The 24824-nt window shown below is 39.1% G+C and overlaps 1 protein-coding gene across 1 annotated transcript in view; it reads right to left on the bottom strand.

Moving 5' to 3' along the window:
- The window catches only part of rttn (rotatin), a 336287-nt gene that overhangs the window by 8854 nt on the left and 302609 nt on the right, over positions 1-24824 (bottom strand). The window contains exons 49-51 of the mRNA XM_068032345.1: positions 17390-17722; positions 12623-12961; positions 5738-5818 (exon numbers count right to left, since the gene is read on the bottom strand). Coding sequence (XP_067888446.1) covers positions 5738-5818; positions 12623-12961; positions 17390-17722 — 753 coding nt within the window. The remainder of the gene's footprint in view (positions 1-5737; positions 5819-12622; positions 12962-17389; positions 17723-24824) is intronic.

The following is a 24824-nucleotide window of genomic DNA, read 5'->3' as shown; positions in this document are numbered from 1 at the left end:
AGGACCCAGAGCTTCCGGTCACTTGCCATTTCAACACACACCCCTGCTCTCATGCCCACATCTCTGTCCTTGGCTTGCTGCAGTGTTCCAGTGAACATCAACGCAATCTCGAGGAACAGCACCTTATCTTCCGATTGGGCACGCGACAGCCTACTGGACTCAACATTGAGCTCAATAATTTCAGAGCTTGACTGGCCCTTTTTTTATTTTTATTTCATTTTATTTTGTTCCTTTTTTTTTAACCATGTGCCTGCCTATTTTTTTCATGTTTGCGCTTTTGGCTAGGGCTGCTCATTATTCTGTCATTAACACTCCCTCTGCACTAATGCTTTGTCTTTTATCACACCATTAGTACACTCTCTTTGCCTTTGTCCTATGACCTTGTCAGTTAATCTCTCCAGCCCTCTGCCCTATCACACACCTTCCCTTTTGTTCTCTTTCCACCCACCCCCACTTTACTTGTTTAAAACCTATTACATTTCTAACCTTTGCAAGTTCTGATGAAAGGTCACTGACCTGAAACATTAACTCTGCTTCTCTCTCCACAGATGCTGCCAGATCTGCTGACTTTTTCCAGTACTTTCTGTTTTTATTTCAGATTCCCAGCATCCACAGTACTTTGTTTTTATTCCAAATGATTTAGCTAGCTTTATCTGACAAATTCAATCTTTTATGCTTAGTTCTGGCTTAAGTTGTCACCAAGTTCAAAACTTCTCTTGATCACATTAAAAAGCAGAAATCAAATTAACATTTGAAGATTTCCTGGTTAATTAAATCCCACATTCTGTGTAAGCTCTCGTTGATATGGATGTAATGGCTAATTTCAAAATGACTCACTATAAACAGTAACATCGTGACAATGTAGAGTCCAGGCAGACTACACTGGTGCTATCTTGAGAGTTGGAGCTTGGACAGGAAAATTCATTTTAATATATTAGAGCCAAAAGTTGGCATGATTCATATAATAGACTTGTAATTTAGGCTACACTACTGCCACTTATCAATAGAGTCATGTCCATATCAATTAGAATCACAATGTAAAAAACAACTAATACAGATGACATTGTTCGTACATAGGTTGTTGCCTGTAAATGAGACAAACTGTGGAAACACTGGGTGATTAAATATTGCGCAACTTTAGTAATAATACCAACTTACTTTTATACAGCACCTTGGTAAGTGCTCTGAGATACTTCATACAGCTGAGAAGCTGACTAGTAGTAGGGAAATTAAGGAGGTTAAACAAAGTTATAGCAAAAAGGTAGGGATTAAAATAATTTTGAAGGTGGGAAGAGAGGAAGCAGGGCTGAGGAGCTGAAGGCACTGCCACCAAAGGTGAAACAAAAGGAACTAGAGATGCAAAGAGTACTAGAGTCTGAAGAGTGGAATTGGTTACGCTGGTATGCAACGCTGGGGAAGGTTGTAAGGAGGATTTGTAAACAAGAACATGATATTGAATACAAGTTGGGGGATAGGGAGCAAATGAAGGTTGTCAAGGAAAAGGTGATAGTACAAAAAAGCATGTTTCTGACAAGTTACTTCGACATTAGGAGGCAGATATGGGGAACATTGAAGAAGTCAAGAATGGAGTTGACAAAGGTGGATCAGAAATGGTGAGGTAAGGGCAAGGGTAGGCACTGTTGCAAAGGTGAAAAAAGAAAATTTTGGAGATACAACTTGAAGCTCAGCTCAAAAATCAAACAGAACACTGATATTATGCACCATCAAGATCAGATCCTGATCAAGAGAATTGAATCAGGGCTTAAAATGCATTGCTTTTGGGGGGCACCCATCAGAATGGCTTTAGTTTTGTCAATGATAAGTTGGAGAACATTTTGGTTTCTTGACAACTTGATATTAGCCAAGCACTCAAACAGCACCTTGATAATCATGGAGTAAAGGTTGTGCTGAGGTGCAATGTATAGATGAAGAATAGGAGCCATCCATAGAAGAATCCTTGGCAATCCTGAGGTTACTGTGTATGGGTGGGAGAAGAAGCTATTCAGGATATGTGCTGGTTATTTTGGAAGAAATAGTATTGGAACCAAGCAGGAGCATTATCACGGTGGTAAATGATGGAGGAGTGTGAAGTCGTTGACTGTGTTGAACACTAGAGAAGTTGAGGAGGTTGAGAGATAATGTATAGTTGCAGTCATAAAGGATGTCATCGGTGATTTTGACCAGGCAATGTCATCCCCACCAGCATGATAGAAGTTGGACTAAATAGATACAAATGATGGAGCAGGGCTTTTGTAAATGCATAGTTTCAACACATTCTAGGATGCTTAAGATTTAGGGAGGTTTTTGGTACACTGGTAGTTGGAGATGACGGAAGGATTGACAGTAGGCCTTTTGAGGAGGGGAGTGATGATGATTGCAATTTTGAAGGGCTGAGCAACAGTGCCTGAGGAAGGGGAATAATTATCAATGTCGGCAAACCTTGGGCTGAAAGAAATAGATGAGTGGTCAGAAATTGGGTTAGGCGAGGCTTAAGGATACAAGAAAAGGAAGATGAGTGTGACAAAGGTGAGGAGATAGTGGGGGGTGGGGGGTGGCATGAGGAGAAATGTAAGGATTGAAACTGTCCACTCAGCAGCCTCAGTCGCCTCCTCCTCACCCCCGACCCTCCCGTCAGCCCTCCCCTTGCCCAAGCCTTAGCCATATATCACTGTAAAATGTTGCCCCTTGAAATTTATGCTGCTCTTCACATAGGTTTGTTACTTTGAAATTTGCTAAGAATCTCATTACCAGACGATGGAATGCAAAAACGATGATAAACAAGCAAAAATTAACACAAATAATCAGGATCCGAAGGAAATACTAAACTTACGCAAGATTCCTTCTTTAAGTTTGAAGCCATCAAACCATCATTCATGCACCTTAGGCACAGCGTTTTAAGAAAATATAATTGTGAACGTGTTATGATTTTTCATACAAATCATTCTGATGCTGTAAAAATGCATTCAAAGATACAGAAAATATACTGTAAGTTTCAGTGTTTTTTTATGTGCTTACAAAAATTACAGAATTGGCTTCAATTCAGGAAATATGTGTAAGCTACATTTTTGCATATTAAAAAGATTGGCAAAGGGTTTCAGCAGAGGTTTCACAGAATTGGCATACAAGATTGAAGAAATTCGGAGTTATGCCCAAATTTCCTCAGTCTTCTGCATCAAAATTCAGAATTATGTTGTGCAAGTTTAAAAATTTCATTGGAGGTTTTACAAGAAACATTGAAATGACTGCAGCCGATCAGAAAACCCCTGAGGAAATTCCAGGCAATTCTGACAGTAGGTGCCACTATTCTGCTTGAATGAGGTCTGGCATATTAATCTACGTAATAGTCTGTTGACTAATGAGAAGACAAAACATACCAACTATTTTGCCCAGGGCACTGTTATATTAGTGGAACCCTCTTCAACAATTTATATTTGCCGAATAAGAGTTTAACTTCAGCAAGATAGGATCTTAACTGAGGTTTTTTCAACAATAATCAAAAGCAGGCAAATGATCAAACAGCAGTTTATGCCATTAGAGATTGCTAGTTTATTAAATCAAAATTAGATGATTGAAATGTAAGGTATGCATTTTGCTTTAAGCAAGCAGCACTGTAGTTAGAAATTCATATATTTTCTTGCCCCATGCACTGATATGGTTTATAATATGCTGACCACAAGCTATGTCCGACAGAGCCTCATAATAGAATGATGATTTTGGTTTCTACTGTTATTTATTGGCTCCCTTGCAAAACTTGAACTGCAATTTAAAAATCTAGAAATGTACATTTTAGGAATAGGAGAAGATCATTTGACCCAGCAACCCAGCCCCAATTTCCGCTGATATCATCCTGACCCATTCATCCTCTCACTGTATCGTCGTTTTCTCCTGAAAGACTTGTAGCTGCTTCTTAAACTACTATTTTCTTTCATCGCCACACTTCTGGCTGTTCTGCCACAAGTGGTTTCCCAAACAACCTTAAAAGGTGCCCATTTGCTTATTCTCATATCATTGACCAGGCCCCCAAACATTCCTTTCATATAAGTCAGATTTACAAATACTTTCTCCAATATAGAACACTCTATTCACTACATATGGTGCAGTGCCCTTTATGTTGGGGAGATCTAGCAATTTTGACTGTTTGCTGGTCATCTCTGTCCTGTCCACAGGTATAATCCTAACCTCATTGTAGCCATCACCTCTACTGCCCCTCCCGACCCACTCGAATGTTTCAGTCTCTAATATTATATATGCTGTTCCAATCAAACTCCACACCAACTTCTGGAACAGCATCTCATTTTCCTTTGTGGCACCCTGTAGTCCTCTGGTCACTAACTTAGTTAACTGTAGACTTTAGCTGTCTCTCCTTTTACGCTGCCAGTTTCTCCCATCCTATTTCACTTCTACAACTGTTTTATACACCTTTTATTTTAGTCCTTTTTACAGCTGGACTGAGATGACCTTTCTAGTTCAGATGAAGGCTCTGTATCCACAACATCAATCCATCTTTCTCTTTACAGATTCTGACACTCCTGTGTTCTTCCAGCATTTTCTGTTTATTTACACTATTTGCTTCCTTGGCATTCCCATAAAATAGTTCTTCCTAAATTCCCTAGTTACTCCTATTTTTAGAATTATATATAAAATTTATTTCATATACTTCCACAATTGGATTAGTGTATGGTACTGGTAACGATATTGAAGCATCGGAGAAAGTGCAGAAAAGATTTACAAAGCCGCTAACAGAATTGAGAGGATGTAACAATTAAGGAAGACTCAGCAGGCTGGGGCTCTTTCTTCTCGAAAAGAGAAAACTAGGAGGAGACCTGACAGAGGTTGTAAAATTATGAAGGAGTTTGATAGGGTGGATGTAGAGAAACTGTTTCCTCATATGGGTGAGTCCAGAAACTTCTTTATCCAGAGAGTGGTTAGAATGTGGAACTCACTACCACTTGAGTTTTAGGTGAATAGCATAGATGCATTTAAGGGGCAACTAAATTTGTGCACGAGGAAGTAAGGGATAGAAGGATATGCTGATCGGTTTAGATGAAGCAGGGTTGAAAGAAGCTTGTGTGGAGCATAAATTACTGGCATAGAGCTGTTGAGCTGCATGGCCTGTTTCTATGCTGTAAATACTATGTAATTTTATATTACCAATGTGCATAAATAGATTGCCACTAACTGATCAAATAAAGAATTTAATAGGAATTTCTTTACACAGAGCATGGTGAGAATGTCGAACTCACTGCCACATTGAATGATTGAAGCAGATGCATTTAAAGGCAGTTTTGATAGAAAGAGAGGGACACAGAAGTGGAGGGGAGCAGAGCTGAACAAGCTAATTAGAGTGAGAAGAGTCTTGTGTGTAATATAAACACTGCCATGGACCAAGTGGCTTGTTTCTGTGCTGTAGATTCTATGTAATTCTATGCTTTCCATCCATTATGGAAGTTACAACATTCTCAATAGTTACAGGAAAATAAGCCTACAAGAAGAGAGGTATATTTTTAATATGTAAGTATCTGCTTATCCACTGCCCTATGGACATGTCTTGCCTATAAAATGCACAATAGATTTTGATCTTTACTGTTAAATCAGACGTTACATACATAGTGGAATCTAATATTTGTATGCTGCATTTCTGCGATGCACATATCTGTGTCAGTGACACAGTAATGTAATACATTTTATACCGTCCTATAAACTTTATTGGCAGCATATCTCTCTGCTGAGGACTCACCTGTCTTTTCTGGGTAGTTCTGTCCTTCAGTAAGTACTTGGGATGTGTCATGAATTCGTGGTGGTGGGACATCTGACTGCTCTTGTATAAAAGGAAAACAGTGGAACTGGTAACTATTCTATCCAAAACGAGGGCCTAATTATAGGCCAGAACAAGTAAGTATATATTGCTAGAGGAGCAATGCAGAAGATGCAAGAGTTAGTTGATTTAATCATCTTTCTTTATAATCTGATTAAACTGCCTGTAAAATATTAATTACAAATGTCAATGTAAGTCAGTCTCTCGCCATCAACCACATGTTCAGCAAGACTTCCTCTCAAGTAAAACACTATTGAGCCCAAACTATGTCAGTGGAAATAAAATTTAACCAGTCAGATAGCTTGATTACATTCAAAGATAATAATATAAAAAACATACAGGATCGTCTAGAGAATAGCAAGCTGATATTAAAAGAAAAGAATGTAAAAAAGAAACATATTTAGTGATCTTTCAATGAAGCACTTTTCTAGATCAAAGCAAAACGAAAGGTCAAGTATTTTCTCAGTGAAAGCTACAGCAAACATATAGAAGTAGAGCATGTTAAAGTGCATGATTTTCCTGCTGATAGTGACTCACCTTCTTTCTCGCGTGTTTGTGACAAGTTCTACCAACACCACAACCTGAGGTTACAAGGCCCTGTTCAGTCTAACCATAAATCGTTTTTACATGTCAGGCTTTTTCCAACACCTTTTATCTCACAGAAATAGCTTGATGCCAGTTTCCATAAGCAGACCACCTGTCTTACACGCTGATACCCACATCATTTCCTCTCTGTCACTAAGTGTAATCCAGATCTAACAAATAAACCTGACCATAATGAATTGTTCATGGATATCACCAAAGATGTCCACTTGTCACTTGAGAAAATATAAAATAATCACACCTTGGAACCATTTCATAACAGGCTAAACTAGTGCCCAGATACATCTACAAACAAACTGATTCACAGAAGCATTAGCAGAGGCAAATTACTACACATCACAATCAGTTATTTACAATGCATATGACTGTGAAGGCAATTTACAATGAATTGTGTTCTTCCAGCTTCCCTCAGCAAACTCTTGAACTGGCACAATCTTCAGCATTAAATATTGAGGTGCTGCTTAGACTTCATGGTCACCCCGATACATGTAGCGGCACAGTGACAGGATTGTTGAACACTAATACACCTAAGTTTTAAGAATACTTTCCTCTTCGAAGTCCAAGCAATTTCTTTAAAGATAGTTTTGTTGTATTGAGCACCAAAGCAACAATGCCATGTGAAAACAAGGCCAATCCTAAACCCTGATTTACAATAGAGATCCATTTATTCAGTAAGTTTGAGAACAAGACCTCCACAGATGCGGAAATATTCTTGATAGTAATACTATGACAAACCCAAAAGTGCATATATCCACACAGATTGGAACATATAAGTAACAATGTGATGCATATTAATTGTAAATTAATTGCTTTTAATTATATACAAGTGGAGGGCATTAACTGGGGATTCACTTGTGCTCCTCTAAAAAGGAACAAGCTGAAACTGTGATTGTTGGGTTCGAAGGTGCATGTTTGCAATGTGTATATTTGTAAACAAATGCTCATAAAAGAGTGCAAAGATTGGCTCCAGTTCTAACCTTCATCACCTGACCGCCTGGTTTTCTGAATTATAACAATGCATTAATTTTCTCAATGTAGATGAATATTCACCACTACACAATATTCAACACAAAATATTTTTAATGAATCTAACAGTGTTGAAAGTTATTTGCATTACAGTTGACCACCTGACTTGGAACTCCATAGATAAATGTTATCATAGAACAAAGGAAATTTCATACAGGCGTCCCAGAAACACAGTTTGGGCCAATAACATTTTTAACATTGAGTTACCATGACTCTCTTTAAAATTTTAGTCAAATCAAGAACTACATTACTATGTTTCATTACAGTAATATCATTCACTACATGAATCATTACATTTCTGCCAGCCAACCAAATCACTGTGACCTACACAAAACGTATATTCAGAACACAGAAGATGTAGCATCGATTAGGGCAGGGCTACATCTTGTCACCATCTTGATATCATGTTTTAAAATCAATTAATTTTAAATTTAGCCAGAAGTGGATGTTGGGTTACACAGTGAGACTTTAATCAGCTGAAGTTTTTATTGTGCGATTTTCAGTTAGAAAAAATAATCAATTATTTTATGCAAACACTAAGATCAGTTAGAATGTGTTCCCTCTATGTTGAGAGTATAGTGCCTGTTATAATACTTCAAGTGTATCTCCTAGAGAATGCACTTGCAACACAGAACAAGCTCCTTTCAAGTTTTATCAGGTGAATCCCTTAATTTTACAATCGGTAAATGCATCATATGATGTAGCACCGATACTAATCAGAAAAGTCACAAGCTCTATCCTTATGACAGGTTAGCTAATCTCAGCCAAGGTTGGAGATGGGACACTAGAATTGGTCTCCATGTCCCCAGGCAAGGGAACCAGTGAGGGGTCTCACCTCTACAACTACACAGTGATCCCAGTTATAAGTATTTGTGTGTGGACATTGAGCAGAGAATCAGGCTGTCAAAAGACCTAAAGAATATAGCACATTTGACTCAATGGGCTGAATATTATTAGCTCACCAGCGTTCTCAGTGGCGAGCTTCAAAAAGTGTGCACGCACGCCTGAGATGTGTGCTGCAGAGTCGCCATGATATTTCGCATGGTGGCTCATTAGCATGGAAGGGGTGGGCCGCTTGCCTCTGATGACGTAGATGGGGCAGCCGCACCAACCCCGGCAGTGGCATCCGGCGCCATCGCACAGGCACCGCCACCATTTTTAAAGGGCCATTTAAATGTTTAAAAGTATATGTTGATTAAAACATTGAAATTTAATTTTATTAACACTTCCAATCCCCTCTCCCATCCCCCCAAATGAATAAACTGTTTATTATTTATCCTCTCCCCCCCCCAAAAAAAAGTTAGTTTTCGATCATGACCTTTTCCCTCCCAAACTTATTTATCTTTGACCCTCAACCCCTTCCGACAATCCCTGCAACCAATAGTAACAATTTTCCCCACTCTCCCCCCCCGCCCACCACCCTGACAAATTCACTCCTCCCTCCTCTCACCACTATCACACCTCAGATCTACAGCTGGAATATCGACATGGGACAATCATTGGGACAAGGTAAATGTTTATGTATGCATTAATATTTATTTAAATATTTAGATTAAGTCTCCACTGCTGATCGGTGGGGAGGGGGGGGGCTGCCCTGAGGTCTCGCTGCCGCCTGTAAAATGGGGAGGAGCCTTCCCGGCGTGGAGGCCTGTGGAGGGTCTTTTCCGGAAGTATTTTCTGGGTCCACACGCCACGACCCCTGACGTCGTGGGGCTTGTAAAATTCAGTCCACCTTGTCTATGCCTTTACTAGCTTCAAGTAGACCTACCTATTCTAATCCCATTTCCCAAGCCCTTTCATCCAATTCCTTTTTAAATTGTTATAGCTTCTCCTCTATTAGCCACTTGTACCACAAATACATGTTCTAATAATCCACTGTGCTAAAAAAAACAGTTAACTTCCCAGCAGTGCCTTGGTGAATACCCGATTAATTAGACATGTCACCATTCCAAAGATAGAAGGTAGAAAACCTTTGGAGGAGCCAGAGCATTGAATTAAATATAAAATATTAAAGGTAGAAGAAGAGGTTCAACTGGTGTCCTGGCCAATATTCCTCTCTCAGCCCACACTACCAAAAACAGATTAACTGGTAATTAATTTCATTATTTTTTTGTGAGATCTCACTATATTACGATAGGCAATGTTCTGGCTGGATCCAAGAATCAATTTTGTAACTGAAAAGAAGATGTGAAAATTAGAATACATCCATAACTGTTATCTGTTTTTGCTGCCTTTTTTCAGCTTGTAAAAGTTCCTTACGTTGTAGCCTATCACTAACCTCTTGCCAATAGCATTCTATTAACATCCATTGGAACTATCAGTGGTGATTCTCCTTCAATCTTCCCTTCTGTCTTGTATGGTTGCAACTTTCCCCAAGTTACACTGCTAAGACCAAACCTCACCCTGTGGGGCACGATCCAGCATATGTGGAAGGGTTCTGGACCATTGCATTTTGTAAAAACGCAGTGCCCTCGTGATAAATAAGGTGCCATTTTAAAATCATTAATCCAGACAGAACTGTTAATGCAGAAGATCATGCTGGACATGTAATCTTTTGGGCTCTAATATATCATCAGGATATAATATTATTTTGAATAACATTCTGTCCTGATGATATATTCTCCAAGCAGAAATTAACAAGTACAGTAAAAACTCTAAATAAAATTACTCAAAACAATTCCTTTGGCTCAACCCATTTCCTTGTACTACTTGGAATTTATCGTCAGTCTGCACTATTATATATGATTTGGTTCTGTGGATAAGAATGCACAGGCTTTTCATAGGCAAGCTTAGGAGGAAATGGCTGAATGCAATAACACATAGCTGTGAAGTAACACACTGGACGCCTTGTCTATGTTAAAATTTGATCATGTTTATGCTTAAGAGCATAATGTCAGATGTGGGATAATATGACAAATATTTTCTAAATTTTAATCAATTGGAAATGATTATGCATTGACCCACATTCTATCCCTTCTCCTGGTATGATGTACAACCAATTGTTACATAGAATAAGTTTGCACCATGTGTAAAGTCACTAAGCTTTGTTCTATATTTTTCAAGAAATATGAATGGTTTATTTTTAATTTTTGCTTGAGAACTGGTGGTGGTGAAGGTCTGTTGTAAACAATATCTTGAATGGATATTAAAGAGACCAATTTGCAAAGAGGTTTGATTATTTTTAGGACAGAAAAGGACAAAATCTGCTAGGGCTATTTAAAGGAATTACAAACAAATAAATAATTAATTACTCCGGGAGGTACTAACCACACTGAGGAACATTCTAGCAGAGATGTAACCCCATGGTGAATTTTCTGTGCATCGCTGTGATACTAGACTCTTATGAAGTTTTATAAACAATGGTTTGGATTTTGCAGTCAGTGGCAAAAAAATGGTGCTCGCCGCTGAGCTTGGAGTGAGCAGCCCACAAAGATTTGGTGAACTCTGTGGTGTGGATGTCCATTTGAATCCAGTACTAAGTCAAAAGGATCTCCAGGCATCCAGCAACAGTGATTTCACCAAGCAAGTTAAGAGCCAATCACATTGAGGTATTCTCATGGACAGCAAACTATGAAATAAGAACCATTGAATCACCTTACTTTTAATTATTGAATTTTACAGATAGTGAAATAAATGATTGGGACATACACATGGGATTAAGATAGAAGCTAAAATATCATAAACAAACTGTAAAAAATAAAAATATGTACAATTTCTTATCATAATGGAGACATTTTCCATTCAACAAATATAAAATTACTGTTTCAGGGCCATTAAGGGTGTTTATCAGTAATTATGAATTTAGTACACTTTTAAAAACCCAAGTAAACCTCTATCAACAAGGTGTCACTTTTTCAAGGTTTTTATAGTGAAATGAAAATAAGAGTAGAAATTCTTGTCAGTTCAATGATTTCCAATTGATTGCAGTCTGGGGTGGAACCTCAAAAACACACTGTCTGGAGAAATGTAGAATTGTTGACAGCAACTTCTGCATTTCCACGTTTAACTGTGCACGTGCAGACCAGAGGTTGCTGTTGGTTTCAGAGGAGTAATGGCAACAAACACTAGCAATTATGTCATCATTAGTATTACACAGCTGTCTTTTAAAGGATGGAAATCTGCCATCCTTACCCCATCTGGCCTATATGGGACTCCAGACCCACAACAAAGCAGTTGACTTTTAACTGCCATCTGAAATGGCCTAGCAAGCCACTCAGTTGTCACCGCCACCTTCTGAGGAGCAGTTAAGGATGGGCAATAAAGGTTGGCCTTATCAGGGATGCCCACATCCAGTGAATGAATAAGAAAAAATTCTGGGTGAATGTTGAAATTTAAAAAAATACAGCCTAACTGAAAGTTTAAATATAAGTTTTAACCGTGATAGGGACCACAGTGAGTCACACGATCTTGGGGGGAAAGGGAAACTGGACGGTAGTTGACCTGTGGCACTCAAATATGCCTCTAAAAGATTGTAAAAAGTCTGGGAACTGCATATCTTGTCATTCTCTCACGCTCTGGCACATAGGCCTATAGAGAAGGGGGAGAAAAATAACATCAAACTCAATAGGCATGCAACGATTACAATCCATCAAACATGTTCCTTCCACAAATGCTGAACAATCTGTAATTGTACTACCTCCTGAGACAAAATTCCACAAAATTTCTCCCTGACCGCCAAAAGTAAAAGCACAAAAATTCAGACTATTCATCCATTCTTATGTCTTCACCATTCAACCCAGGCTGGTCCCAGCTGCACAAGGACCTTTATACTCCATGGAGTATACAATAACCTTTGTCTGTACCTACTCTTTAACCTTCAACCATATTCTACCTATCCACTAATGTGTGGGTCAGGAAAATGTTCCAACATCTTTCATCTCACTTGAGGCATTTTTAATTTTATTCCTCTTCCTCTGGTTCTGAATTCACAGCTAAATGATGTGCTTATATCTCCATCCCTCTCAGTATTTTAAAAAAATCTGGATCACGTCTTTCATCATTTTTCTTTTCTCTAATGAAAACAAGTTCAGTTCTACGGCATCTTCCGTAAATTAGAGCCAGAAGCCACAATTATGTTCTGGAATCATCCTTGCCACAGAGGAGATGAAGGAAAGGGGGAAAAAAATTACAAAATAGGATAAAAATAGATTCAATTATATTAACACATAACTATCTTACCTCTTTCCACACCAACATCAAAGACTTTGGTCCATTTTCCATTACTTGTGATAACATGACAGCTATACATTCCCACGTCGTTTTTTGTCATATTTTGTATGGTCAGACTGATGTTTTCAGAGGGCGAGTAGGTAAATGTGATTCTTCTTCTGTAGTCATAGCCGACAAACAATTGTGAATGTATGAAGTTAACTAGCGTGTTTATTTCGTCTTCTGCCACTCGTTTCCATGTCACCTGAGCAATATTGTCCCCATTCGAATGCCCGCAGAATAAGGTCACGTTGTTCCCTGGTACTAGTTGCACATGGGTGTCTGCTACTCGACTTCTAGAAAAGTTTGCTTTAAAAATATTTAAAGAAAGTAATTAGCACAACGTAATTTAGTGACAATGTAATAGTGTTCAAATTCTGAATGGGCTTGACGTGAGGAAGAATGTTTTAGTTCATAGTCCCCAGACTGTGGTCAATAGGTGTTTTATTGTATCCTTGGTTTGGAATATATTTTGTCGATATTTTTGAGGGGAGAATGGGAATCAAATGGAAGAGAATCTGAAAAGAACATGGATTTGGCACCTGTGGGCTTCTCAGCAACTAAAGAGCACCAACAAGCAAGTTCGATCACTTTCAGTCAGCAACATGCTGTAACTATTCCCCGTTGACATCAATAAGTTACCAATTGGTGTCAATTAATTGGAAAGAGTGAAAACTATTTTGACATTTGCAATGGCTCATCCGCTATGACTGCTTATTTTTTCAGCATCAAGGTACAGTAACACTATGTATAGATTATTAAATTAGTAATAATTGCCTAAAGAGACAACAGTACAGGTAGTTCCCTCAACAAAGGTGTAGCAAGATGCCCTGTCTTTCAAACCTTCGCAGATCTCTCTTTCAACTGAAAGAAGAAGCATTTGCGGCTTCTCATAACTGTTTGTACCTCTAGACTGGCCTTTTTTCTTTCTTTGACAGCTCTGAAAATGTCCCTGTTTTATCAGCTGCAAAACCTGAAAGATGGATTTCAGGTCCGATATAAATTTCTATTATTTTTAATGATAAGCAGCTTCACCTGAAATTTCCTCAGGAATCTCCTGATCCATTGCCATAACTTCAGTGGGAGATCAGTGTGACCCTGACTCCAGATAAAATCATCCATTTATGCCACTTATCCCAAGTGCTCCTGATGTTACACCATAACTTCAGGATGGGATGGTTGAGCGGGGGTGCACAACACAGAAATTCTACCCCCATACTTTACACTTAACTGTGTGACATCTGTTTTCAAAGATAACACTTCACATTTCACGGACACCTATGGAATCTATGAAATATTTCTGTGTTTATAGATGGTTTTACTTTTCCCTCAAGACACTTGACCCTTTTCTTTTGCTGCAAGTTATTTGATCTTCCTGTCACATCTTTCCAGTTAGTTTCATTCATGTGTCTCACTATTTGCTACAGCTACAATGTAAATTCATATAATCTATTTTGGTCGACCTCCCATGACATTGCACACGGAAAGCCAAGATCATGTGTCCTCTTCAAATGAAGCAGGGTTGGAGGGTGGACCATACCTGGAACAAGGCATAGAGAAGTAATTCCATTCCCTATTTTAAAGTCATGAATTCTCAGTTTATTTGTACATAATATTTTGATTTGATAGTATTATTTATGGATAAATAGCAAAAGTAACTGCAATTTGGGGAGCAGAAAAGTAGTTAGTTTTTCTGCAGTACAGCCCATGGAGGTGGGAGATACAAAACTGAAGTGCTCCAGTGGCACTACTGCCATTACACTGTGACAAGTTTACATGGACAATTTCCATTACCAATGTACAGATAGAAAGTATGCATGGGTGTGAGAGTTCTTTAAGATGTAGATTCTCCAGTTGATTGTGATTACATGTTAAATGGATTTATTTCCCCTTGTACAATATTTTAATGCATCTGTTAACATGCTCATGTCAACTGTCTGCTATATTTTAGCCTGTTTAAAAATGAACAGATTGGTGTCTGTGCCACAGTATTGCAAACAGAAATTCATGTTAATGGGCGGTGCTAGGAATCGGGCGCAGATGGAATTAAATCTCTGGTTCCAACATCTGTAACATTTTACTTCTTTACAAATGATCTACAAAATCATTTCATGCAACTCATGTACAGTAAAATATCTTAATTGTGTGAAACTGTGGTGGGTACAATGAAGAGTGAAGAGCAAATAACTAACACCAAACCACAAGAGACGTTTAGCAAGAAAAAGCTGCTGTCTCAGGTATTAAGTGATAAATAGCTTATTATATTGTACACCTAAAACCAGGAGAAGGGGAAAGAAATTAAAATGGATCGGGAAGGCACTTTGGAGTCTATTGGACTGAGCTTTACTCTGCTGAAGAGAATCAATAACATGCTGAAGAGATAAACAATTCAAATTTGTACTGAAAGAGACAATAGGATAATCATATGTATTGATCGCTGCTGAGTCCAACATACCAATTACTGACTGAAGAGTATGCTACATTTTCCATTATTTTAAGCTGAATGAAACACTCAAAAGCCAGCCTGATGCAACCTGGTAGATTCATTAAGTGGTCAAACTCTATAAATAAAAGAATGGAACTTAAATTGCTGCCAAGAATGTATTATCCCACAATGACTCAAGTCAAGAATCAAAACTAACATACATACAGGAATTGGTCTTCTCAGCAAATTGACTGTGGAGGTGACTGCAGCTTTGTTCCTGCCCTCACTCAACATTCACACTTACTTATTTCCTAATTTGAGTTCATTTGAAATGAACTCTGATTCATTTTTCATCTCCTGAGCCCAAGATTGTTGAGGCTGAATGCAGTACACCAACTGGCACATTGACTGAGATCAGCTAACTCATCACTGACCAAGAATGAGACAAGGAATCTGCTGGTCTGTATAACTCATAATACACATTAATGATGTATTTAATCATTAAAAAATTACAAATGCATATAGTTTATGACCACTTGCATGTTACTGGCTCAATCATCGCAGAGACATCGTCTTAGTTAAGTTACAATATCCAATGCAGTTGTGATTTCCAATATCAAAGCAACACCAAAGGAAATCATACAGAATGTAGTAAGCGTAGCAGGGAGGTGAACAGGGAGATTAGAAGGGTTTAAAAGGACTATGAAAAAAGGTAAGAAAATGTTATAAGAGGAAATGGAAAGCAATTTTTAAGAAGTGAAAGAATATTTAAAACGAGTGTAATAGTACTTAGGGATAAAGGAGGCTATCTAATTGGGGATGGCATTTCAGAGATCTTACAAATGATAGGGCGAGTGAAACTGTAGGCATACAAGAGAAAGATATTGAACCATGGTTAGAGAAAACTGTAGAAGAGGAACTGGCTCTAAAATAAATTAGCTAAACCCAAACTGGATAGCCACAGAGAGCGCATAGTCAAGCAGTTGAAAGAAGTCAAAGAAGTAATTGCAGAGGCTGTGGTCGAAATTTTTCAACCCTCCTATAATATGCTAATTGTACCATGGCACTAAAGAGTAGCTTATGTGATATTTCTGGGCCAGCAGAGAGAGGAGAATAAATCGGATAACTATCGACCAGTTAATCTAACGTTAGTTGTAGGCTAACTATTAGAATTCATAATTTGAAATAAAATGATTAAGCACTTAGAAATGGATAGGTTAATGAAGGACAGCCAGTATGCATTTGTTAAAGGCAAGTCATGTTTGACAGATTTAATAGAGTGCTTTGAAGAGGTGACTTATTGCATAGATAAAGAGAATGCAGTAGATTTAGTGAATATCAATTTTCATAAGACTATGATAAGTTGACTCTAAAGAAGCATGGTATAAGAAGAAAAGTGGCAACGTTGATAAAAAGTTGGAAAATGGACAGGAAAGAAAGTGTTAGGGCAAATGGATGTTGCATGGATTGAAAAAGGGTTGAAAGTGGCATACTCCAGGAGTCAATAATGACTCCATAATTGTTCTTGGTTTGTAGATGATTTACACTTGAGGTAGCATAATTAAAATTTGCTGATGACCTAAAACTATGGGTTTTGACAAACAGTGAGGACTGTAAAAGATTTCAGGCAAATAAAGACAGGTTAAAGGTATGAACAGGTTGGTGGATGATTCAATTTAATATGGATATGTCTAAGACAATATATCTTGATAATGATAAATTTGTACAAAACATTGGGCAGGCCACAGGTAGAGTGAAGTGTGCAGTTATGTGTATCCTTTCCTAGAAAGGAGATTAAAGTCACAAAGATGTACAGCATAGATTCATGAGAATGATAAAAGGATGGGAACTATGAGAAATAGATGGGAGACTGGAACCATTTCCACTGGCGCTAGGAAGGCCAAGAGGAGATTTAATGGAGGTCTTTTAAACTTATGGAAGCTGTTGAATGAACAAATTGAGAGAGACTATCTCCTCTGGTTAGGAGTCAGTAACAAGGAGTCATCGATTTTAAAATTATTAGTAGGAGAGGAAGGAGAGAGGTTAGGAAAAAATTCCTTAGACCAAGGATTGTGAAGCATAGAATGTTTTGCCAAAGGGAATGGTTGAGGCAGCAACTATTGCAACTTTTGTGGGATAATTGGATAAATATTTGAAGCAGTTGAAGTGATGGGGATGCGGGGAGAGAGTTGGCCAATGGAATTAGTTTTGGATTCCTCCAGCAAAGAATTTTCACCGACATGATTGACCAAATAGCCCCCTTCAGTGCTGTAACATTGTTTGGTCCTAAGGTTTGACGCATAATCACTTACCTGGGTTTATTATTGCAATTTGTTTCAGTAACATCCCCTGAGGAAATGCGTTAATGGAACATTGATAGTTGCCTTCATCTGCAGCTGTTGCTCTGAACTTTATATCTCCACTGATGGATGATGAGAGAAATGTAACACTCTGATTGTAGGGAAAGAAGATGTGCTCTCCCAGCTTGGGGTTATACACAGCAATATTGTGCTTCACACCATTAATGTTCTTCTCCCAGGATAACTGGATCATTTTGCTCCATTGAGGAAATGCACATTTCAGCACGACTACATCCTGGAGTTTAACTGCAGAGTCTACATTCTTGAACTCCTCGCAAGTCACATCTGAAATATCAAGATTTTAGAAGTTTACTGCAGGAAGGCTGCAGAGCATAGTATTCATAATACATGTTTCACAATGTCACCATTGAGCATTACCAGGTCAGATATATCATGGGAGAGAGGCAGAGTTATGGTTTTCTACTTGTTTCCAAGAAGGAGCCTCAAAGGAACAGCTAGGTGAACACAAAGCTCCATCTAGTTCACCTTCTTTCATCCTTGTAGTCGATGTTCATAGTAATCAATCTTTATCAATTAGATGCAGAAAAGACATAAGGAACAAAGTAACACCTCATGATGGAAAGCATTGTGAACCATTGGTCCAAAGTCATCCGTTTCTCCCAAGCATGCTAAACATACCACATGTTGTTACAAGGATTTTCTTTTTGTATTAAAAAACTTAGAATTCTGTGTGTTTAAAAAAAAAAGCTGAAAAAGGATTTTTCAGTGCACATTGACACCTGCAAATAGCTGAAATTTTGGGATGTTTTGAAAAGGAAGCTGAGTTTGCACAAGGACAGGAAAGCAAGCAGTTTCGAGGAAACCAGCCAGAGGTTTGACCTCCTCAAAGCACCTTTTTGAATGACAAGGGAGAGTCTATGTCTGGATGACCTGTTCAGTAAGGTTTTACTTTCTCTTTGGACCCTTTAAAAACCAGTGAGTTGGGCAAAGAGCAGGCATATGAAATTTTGTTTCTGACCTGACTGGAGATCAAAGTGGAAGACCCAGAAAAAGACTTATCTCTGTAAAAAGGGAAACTTGCATCTCTTGAAAAGAAACCCTGTATTTGAAAGATGGAAGATTCCTATTGACTCCTGTCTCTGAAGAATTCCTGCACCCAGTGTTCCCCCTGTGTTGTGGGAAATCCTGGAACCTGAAGAAAGCTTCTACTGCTATACTGCTGCTGTGAGTACTAAGCAGATCTGTTGCTACACCCCTGCTGAAATACCTGTGATGTCTGCTGTAGCCAAATTGCCTTGAACGTCTACCCATCACAGACTGTTCATCAACCTCAGCTGGAGAAACTTTAGTGGCATCTGACTATTTGACTCTGGGACACCTCCCCCAACCGAAGAACTTCCTACCAGAATGTGACAAACTGATTTATTTTATTATTCTTTCTATTCCTAAGAAACAGCTGTAAACCAAAACCCTTTTTTCCCAGTTAACCTTTTTTTATATATATGTGTGTGTGCATGAGGGTTAGGAAAATAAGGAGCTTTTCATATGTATAGATTTATCTCATTAGTGGTTAAGACTCATTATCTTTTTCTAATAGATAGTTAATGTTGTTGTTGTTTAAAGAAACCTGGTTGGTTTGATTTATTCTGGGGGACAAATGGAGTCTAATTGGCTATTCTTCGTTAGATTGGAAAGATTTATTGATATGCTGTGACCCGTGGAGAAGTGGGACTGAATTAACAGTGCATTCCTCCCGCCTCAGTCGTAACAATGTCATGTTTCAAATTATTCATAAAACTATATCCCAAAATTTTATTTTCTGAAAGAAATCAGTCTAATTTGCATTTGAATGAATCAATACTACCTGCTTCCAATGTCGCCCTAAGGAGCTTGTTTCAGAGATTGACGACTTACTCACTGAAATACTGTTTCTGCAGATTGGTTTTGAATCTACCCCCCACGCCCCCCCCCCCCCCCACCTTCAACCACGGGCCATGTTCTTTGCTTCTACTGTTCTGGGCCAGGTGAAATAACTTGTTATGGTCTGCATTATCTAGTCAAGTAATTTTCAAAAAGTATTTTTTTTTTCTAGACCACAGCTTTTGAGTTTTTCTGAGTAAGATTGCCAATTAGAGCCAAACTAACTCCATTTCTGTGCTGCTCACCTCTACTCATAGGGAGAGGAATTTATTATCTTTTCACTTTATAGAGAATTACATATTTGGACACTGTCAGCCAGCAGAGGAGAATTTCATCCCATTGTCATGGCTAAACTCAAACCTAGATTATACTTGTAGAAGGACAATGTGCTAACCCACTCTACCATCTGGTTACTCAATCCAAGCTCCTGTTTAGAACCTAACCTTTTCAATTGATTTTCAAATTGCCCACAAAAAATTAGGAGAACGTTAAACCTATTCTATGAAAAAACGCAACTGATTTTTCCTTATTTCCTCATTCACATCAACTGTTGTTTAAAGTTTACAATGATGTTATGACAATACATATGCGTCTATCACTGTATCTTAGATCAGAGGCCAGTGTTTCTGAATCAGAACAGGTGGGGGGAAACACAATATCAAAGAGGAATGGCCACTGAGAGGTGTAGCTACATATTACAGCAAAGGGGAAAATGTGACTTCAAAAGGAAGATGAGAAATGTTTCAAACAAGACAGAACATTTTTTAAATAACTAAAGATTCCTTTGAAATAACAAACTGAGTGCCAAAAAAATAGTTTCTGTTCTCTATCTAAGTAGTTTAATTACTGTAATTGGCAAACGTATATAGATAGCATATTTTGAAAGGTTTGCCAAAAACTTTTCATGCCAACAACAGGAAGGTGTTAAAAGGACACCATCAACATGTCAACATTTTGGAAAAACTTTAATTGTTTGAGGAAGTGGATGAAACAGAAGTTATATTTCACTATGACATTGCAGGCAAATGACAGCTGATGAGGTTCAACATACTTGTAAAATCATACAGCACAGATGGAGGTCATTTGGCTCATCATGCCTCTGCTGGTTCTTTGGAAGAACCATCCAATTACTTCCATTACATCAGTCACGTGCTTACCAGCAGACAATGAGATTGCTGGAAAGAAAGGTGACAATCGCCCCTGGCTAATGAGGGACGAGAGCAGAGGCAAAAGGCATAGAGGAGGAGAGAGAAATGGAAAGTTAAAGAGAGAGAGATAAGAAGAGACCAAAAAATTGCCCTGGAGGTGGTGGAGGTTGGGAGCATGACAAAGTGGAGGGAATCCAGGGTCTAATCAGGTGCACTTTGAAAACTGTAAAGTGAATACAACACAGGATTAAAGAGAAACAATGGCATTTTGTAAAAGAGTTTGTTAAATATCCCTGCATCTTGCAAAGTGCACTAAACCTGCCATCTGATAAACTCAGTCACAAAGGCATCTTTCTGGAGGTACTACCTACTCCATTGATTTACAGTCTTATTTTACTTTGTGACATTTTTCTATTAAGTCATAGAGAAGCAGCTAAACATATTCTAGTTTTTCCCACATCTACTGTGGGAAATCCCACACTGTTTACTCCCCAGCAGTGGAAAAGAAGCTCAGTTAGAACAGAAGAAAGCAAAGAAGATCCAATCCGGCCAATTACTGCCCCATCAGTCAACTCTCAATCATCAGCAAAGTGATGGAAGGTGTCATTGACAGTGCTATCAAGTGACACTTACCCAGCAATAACCTGCTCATTGATGTTCAGTTTGGGTTTGGCCAGGACCACTTGGCTCCAGAGCTCATTACAGCCTTGGTCCAAACATGGACAAAAGAATTGAATTCTAGAGGTGAGGTGAGTTGAGAGTGACTGCCCTTGACATCAAGGCAGCATTTGATGAAGTGTGGCATCAAGAAGTCCTAATAAAATTGAAGTCAATGGAAATTGGGGAAAAGCTGTTGACTGGAGTCATACTTAGCACAAAGGAAGATAATTGTGGTTGTTGGAGGTCAATCATCTCAGCCCCAGGACATCACTGCAGGAGTTCCTCAGGGTCGTGTCATAGGCTCAAGCATCTTCAGCTGCTTCATCAATGACCTACCCTCCATCATATGGGGTATGTTTACTGATGAGTACAGTGTTCAGTCCGATTCGTAAGTCCTTAGATACTGATGCAGTCCATGTCCACATGCAGTAAGAACTGGACAACATTCAGGCTTGGGCTGATAAGTGGCAAGTAACATTCACACCACTAAAGTGGCAAGTAATGACCATCTCCAACAAAAGAGAATCCAACCACCTCCACTTGAGATTCAATGGCATTACCATTGCTGTATTTCCCACCATCAACATCCTGGGGGGTGCGGTGGGGGGTGGGGGTCACTATTGTCAGAAATTTAACTGGACCAACCATATAAATACTGTGGCTACAACAGCAGGTCAGAGGCTAGGAATTGTGTGGTGAGTAATTCACCTCCTGACTCCGCAAAGCCTGTCCACCATCTACAAGTCAGGAGTGTGATGGAATACTCTCCACCTGCCTGGATGGGTACAGCTCCAACGACACTCAAGAAGCTCAGCACCATCTGGGACAAAGCAGCCCATTTGATTGGCACCTAATCAACCACCTTAAACATTCAGTCGCTCTACCACCGACGCACAGTGGCAGTAGTGTGTACCATATACAAGATGCACTGCAGCAACTCACCAAGCTTCCTTCAGCAAGCAGCTACCAAATCTGCAACCTCCACCACCTAGAAAGGCACTGGTGCATCGGAACACCACCACCTGCAAGTTTCCCTCCAAATCACACACCATCCTGACTTGAAAATATATCACCGTTCCTTCACTGCTGCTGGGTCAAAAACTTGGAATTCCCTCCCTAACAGCACTGTGGATGCAGCTACACGACACTGACTGCAGCGGTTCAAGAGGCTGTTCACCACCATCTTCTCAAGGGCAGTTAGGGATGAAAAACAAATTCTGGCCTTGCCAGTGACATTCACATATCATGAATGAAATTACTGATTTTTTTAATTCAATGTTCATTTTAATCTGGAGAGAGAGCACAACAGCAGAGCAGAAGCTGAAGCAGAGTCTACAGCTGCCAGTAAGAACCAGAGCAGGAAACAGAGAACGGGTGCACCCAGACAGCTACAGCCAACCCAATACCCAGTGCACCAGAGCTACACACTCGCATCAGCCCACAGCCCCAAGCCAGCCAGTCTATCTACGACCACATTGCCAGGCATCAGTCAGCAGAATGGGAGGTGTAATCAAGATCCCCAGATTATGGGAGTAGCAGCAATGGTGACTATCATCGGGAGAGACAGCAGCATTGGAAATGAGAGAAATGCAATATAAATTGTCAGCTTTTACAATCTATTTCTTGATTAATGCAGAAGTGTCACTGAGAGTCTGAGACTTCCCATTAATTAAAGTGGTTTATAGTAAAAGCAGCCAGCATCGCTTGTGTCTCTTTTTCATCCCTTATTCTCAATCTCTCCTACACTTACTAGCTGATCAGCAGGAAAAATATTCTGGTTTGTTAGAGTTTTGGGCAAGTGGGAACAGAGAAAAGGCCAGTGCCTTTTTCTGCCTATAGAAGCAGCCAGCAGTAAATATTGAGGAGGAGACTGGAGGAATGTTGAGCTAGCAAAAGTAGGAGCAGGCCCTGGCAGCACCAGGACAAAAATAAAACAGGACAGCTACACCAGTGGGAGCAGAGAAGAGACCAAAATACTGTAAGGCCAGCAGGAGTTGCAGTAATAGAGAACAGGAATGGATTCTGAAGGAAGTTGCAGAACTGGGGCAGCAGCAACAGTAGGGATTAGGATATAGGTGATGCCTGGAGGCCTCAGGATTGGGCAGTGAGGAGATCAGAGTCAGCTATAAAGACTATAACGACTCAAAACATTTCCAATTGTATCTGATGTTACATGGAGAATTACAGATCAGTGATCAGATGGACATTGGAAATTCTATTAGAGGGCTAAGGGTAACACAGCAGGTTAACAGTAACAGGGGAATGTTAACATGATGAGGGGTTAGAAATTGCTATGCAGTGGGACATCTGCATAGGTGTTGGTCCGACTGCTAAATTCATGGGGCCATGTTTAAAGGTGTCCCTGGCGTTAGGCCCCTTAAATATGTAAATTAGGGTTCTAATGCCTGTTGAAGGACCCCGTTGAGAAATTAAGTTAATGATGAGTGCCAGCCCACTTAGGATTCTTCAGTGGCTCCCATGGTCACCAGGTAAGATAAAATATTTTTTTCTTAGGATCTTATATATCTCCCTCCTCCAACTCAAACACCATAGCAGAGGTTCATTAAAGGTGGGCAGGGTGATACAGTGACCCAACCCAGCTCCTCCCTAGCAAAAAGTCAGTTGGATAGCCTGCACTCCACCATCCCCCACCATCTCCGACCCTCAAATGCATTCCACCGACAGATTCATTTCAATGTGTGCTGCTGCAAACACTGTGCGAGTAATATACACAACCACACCAGCAAATAAAGTTGTGTAAAACAGATAAATTAATATAAAGTTCCTTGCTGTGAAATTCGACAGGATTTCCACCGATCTGCCATTAAATTTACAGTGAGAGATTGGTGGAAAATGCAAGGAATTTCAGAGCCTGCAGTCTCCATTCACTGTTCATGGAAGGTTACCTCGCGGTTGCTATGAATCTGTGACGGGGATCAAGGCTTTGGTCAATAGACTGCATGCTAATGAAGATAAAATACTACTAGCAGAGTGCCAATCTCAGCCACATTACTCACCACCTCCCTTATAATGTTGCTTGTTGTGAAGGTCAAATAATTATTAATAACCAATTTTAAAAATATATTACTAGTGACAAATTTCACCCATGCTGTTGTTTTGATTTATGGATTTCTGCAGTCTGGCTTCAATGATATTTTATTTTACAGCAATTGAAAACAATGTAAATTAAGGAAAGGTACTGTGGTCTTGCAATGTGCAGTCTTACCACAGAGTAATTATTTCTCTTTTCATAATTACGTCAATGAATATTTGGCTGTATTGTTGTATTTATTTATTCATATTCTTAATAAGTTTGAATTGTGAAATAATCTCATTGGCACAATAAATCCTGATTTTCATATAAAAACTAGCACTCTTCTTGCCTTGCTGTTGCCCTTTAGGATATTGATTCATTCACCCCCTGATATTGATAATCCGAATGTGAAAGCAGAGTTAGAGAGCTCTCAACAGTCAATCACTGGGCAGTGAATTCTTAGGAATATTACTCCAGTTTTAATTGAATCAAGGTAATAAACAGCAGAAAATTTCAGCATTTAAACAGACAACCCCATTCCAGTGCGGAAGAATGGTAACAGTTTAAAGCATTGTATGTGGATACTGTCAGGCAAGCCCCCCACCTGCCAAGAATGAGGAAAATTAATTTCGCCACATTAACATTGATTTTAAACTATTGTTGG

The sequence above is a fragment of the Heterodontus francisci genome, chromosome 5, assembly GCF_036365525.1.
Source record: "Heterodontus francisci isolate sHetFra1 chromosome 5, sHetFra1.hap1, whole genome shotgun sequence".
Lineage (NCBI taxonomy): Eukaryota > Metazoa > Chordata > Chondrichthyes > Heterodontiformes > Heterodontidae > Heterodontus > Heterodontus francisci.
The sequence above is the reverse complement of the archived record's forward strand: the minus strand, read 5'-3'. Positions and strand labels throughout refer to the sequence as shown.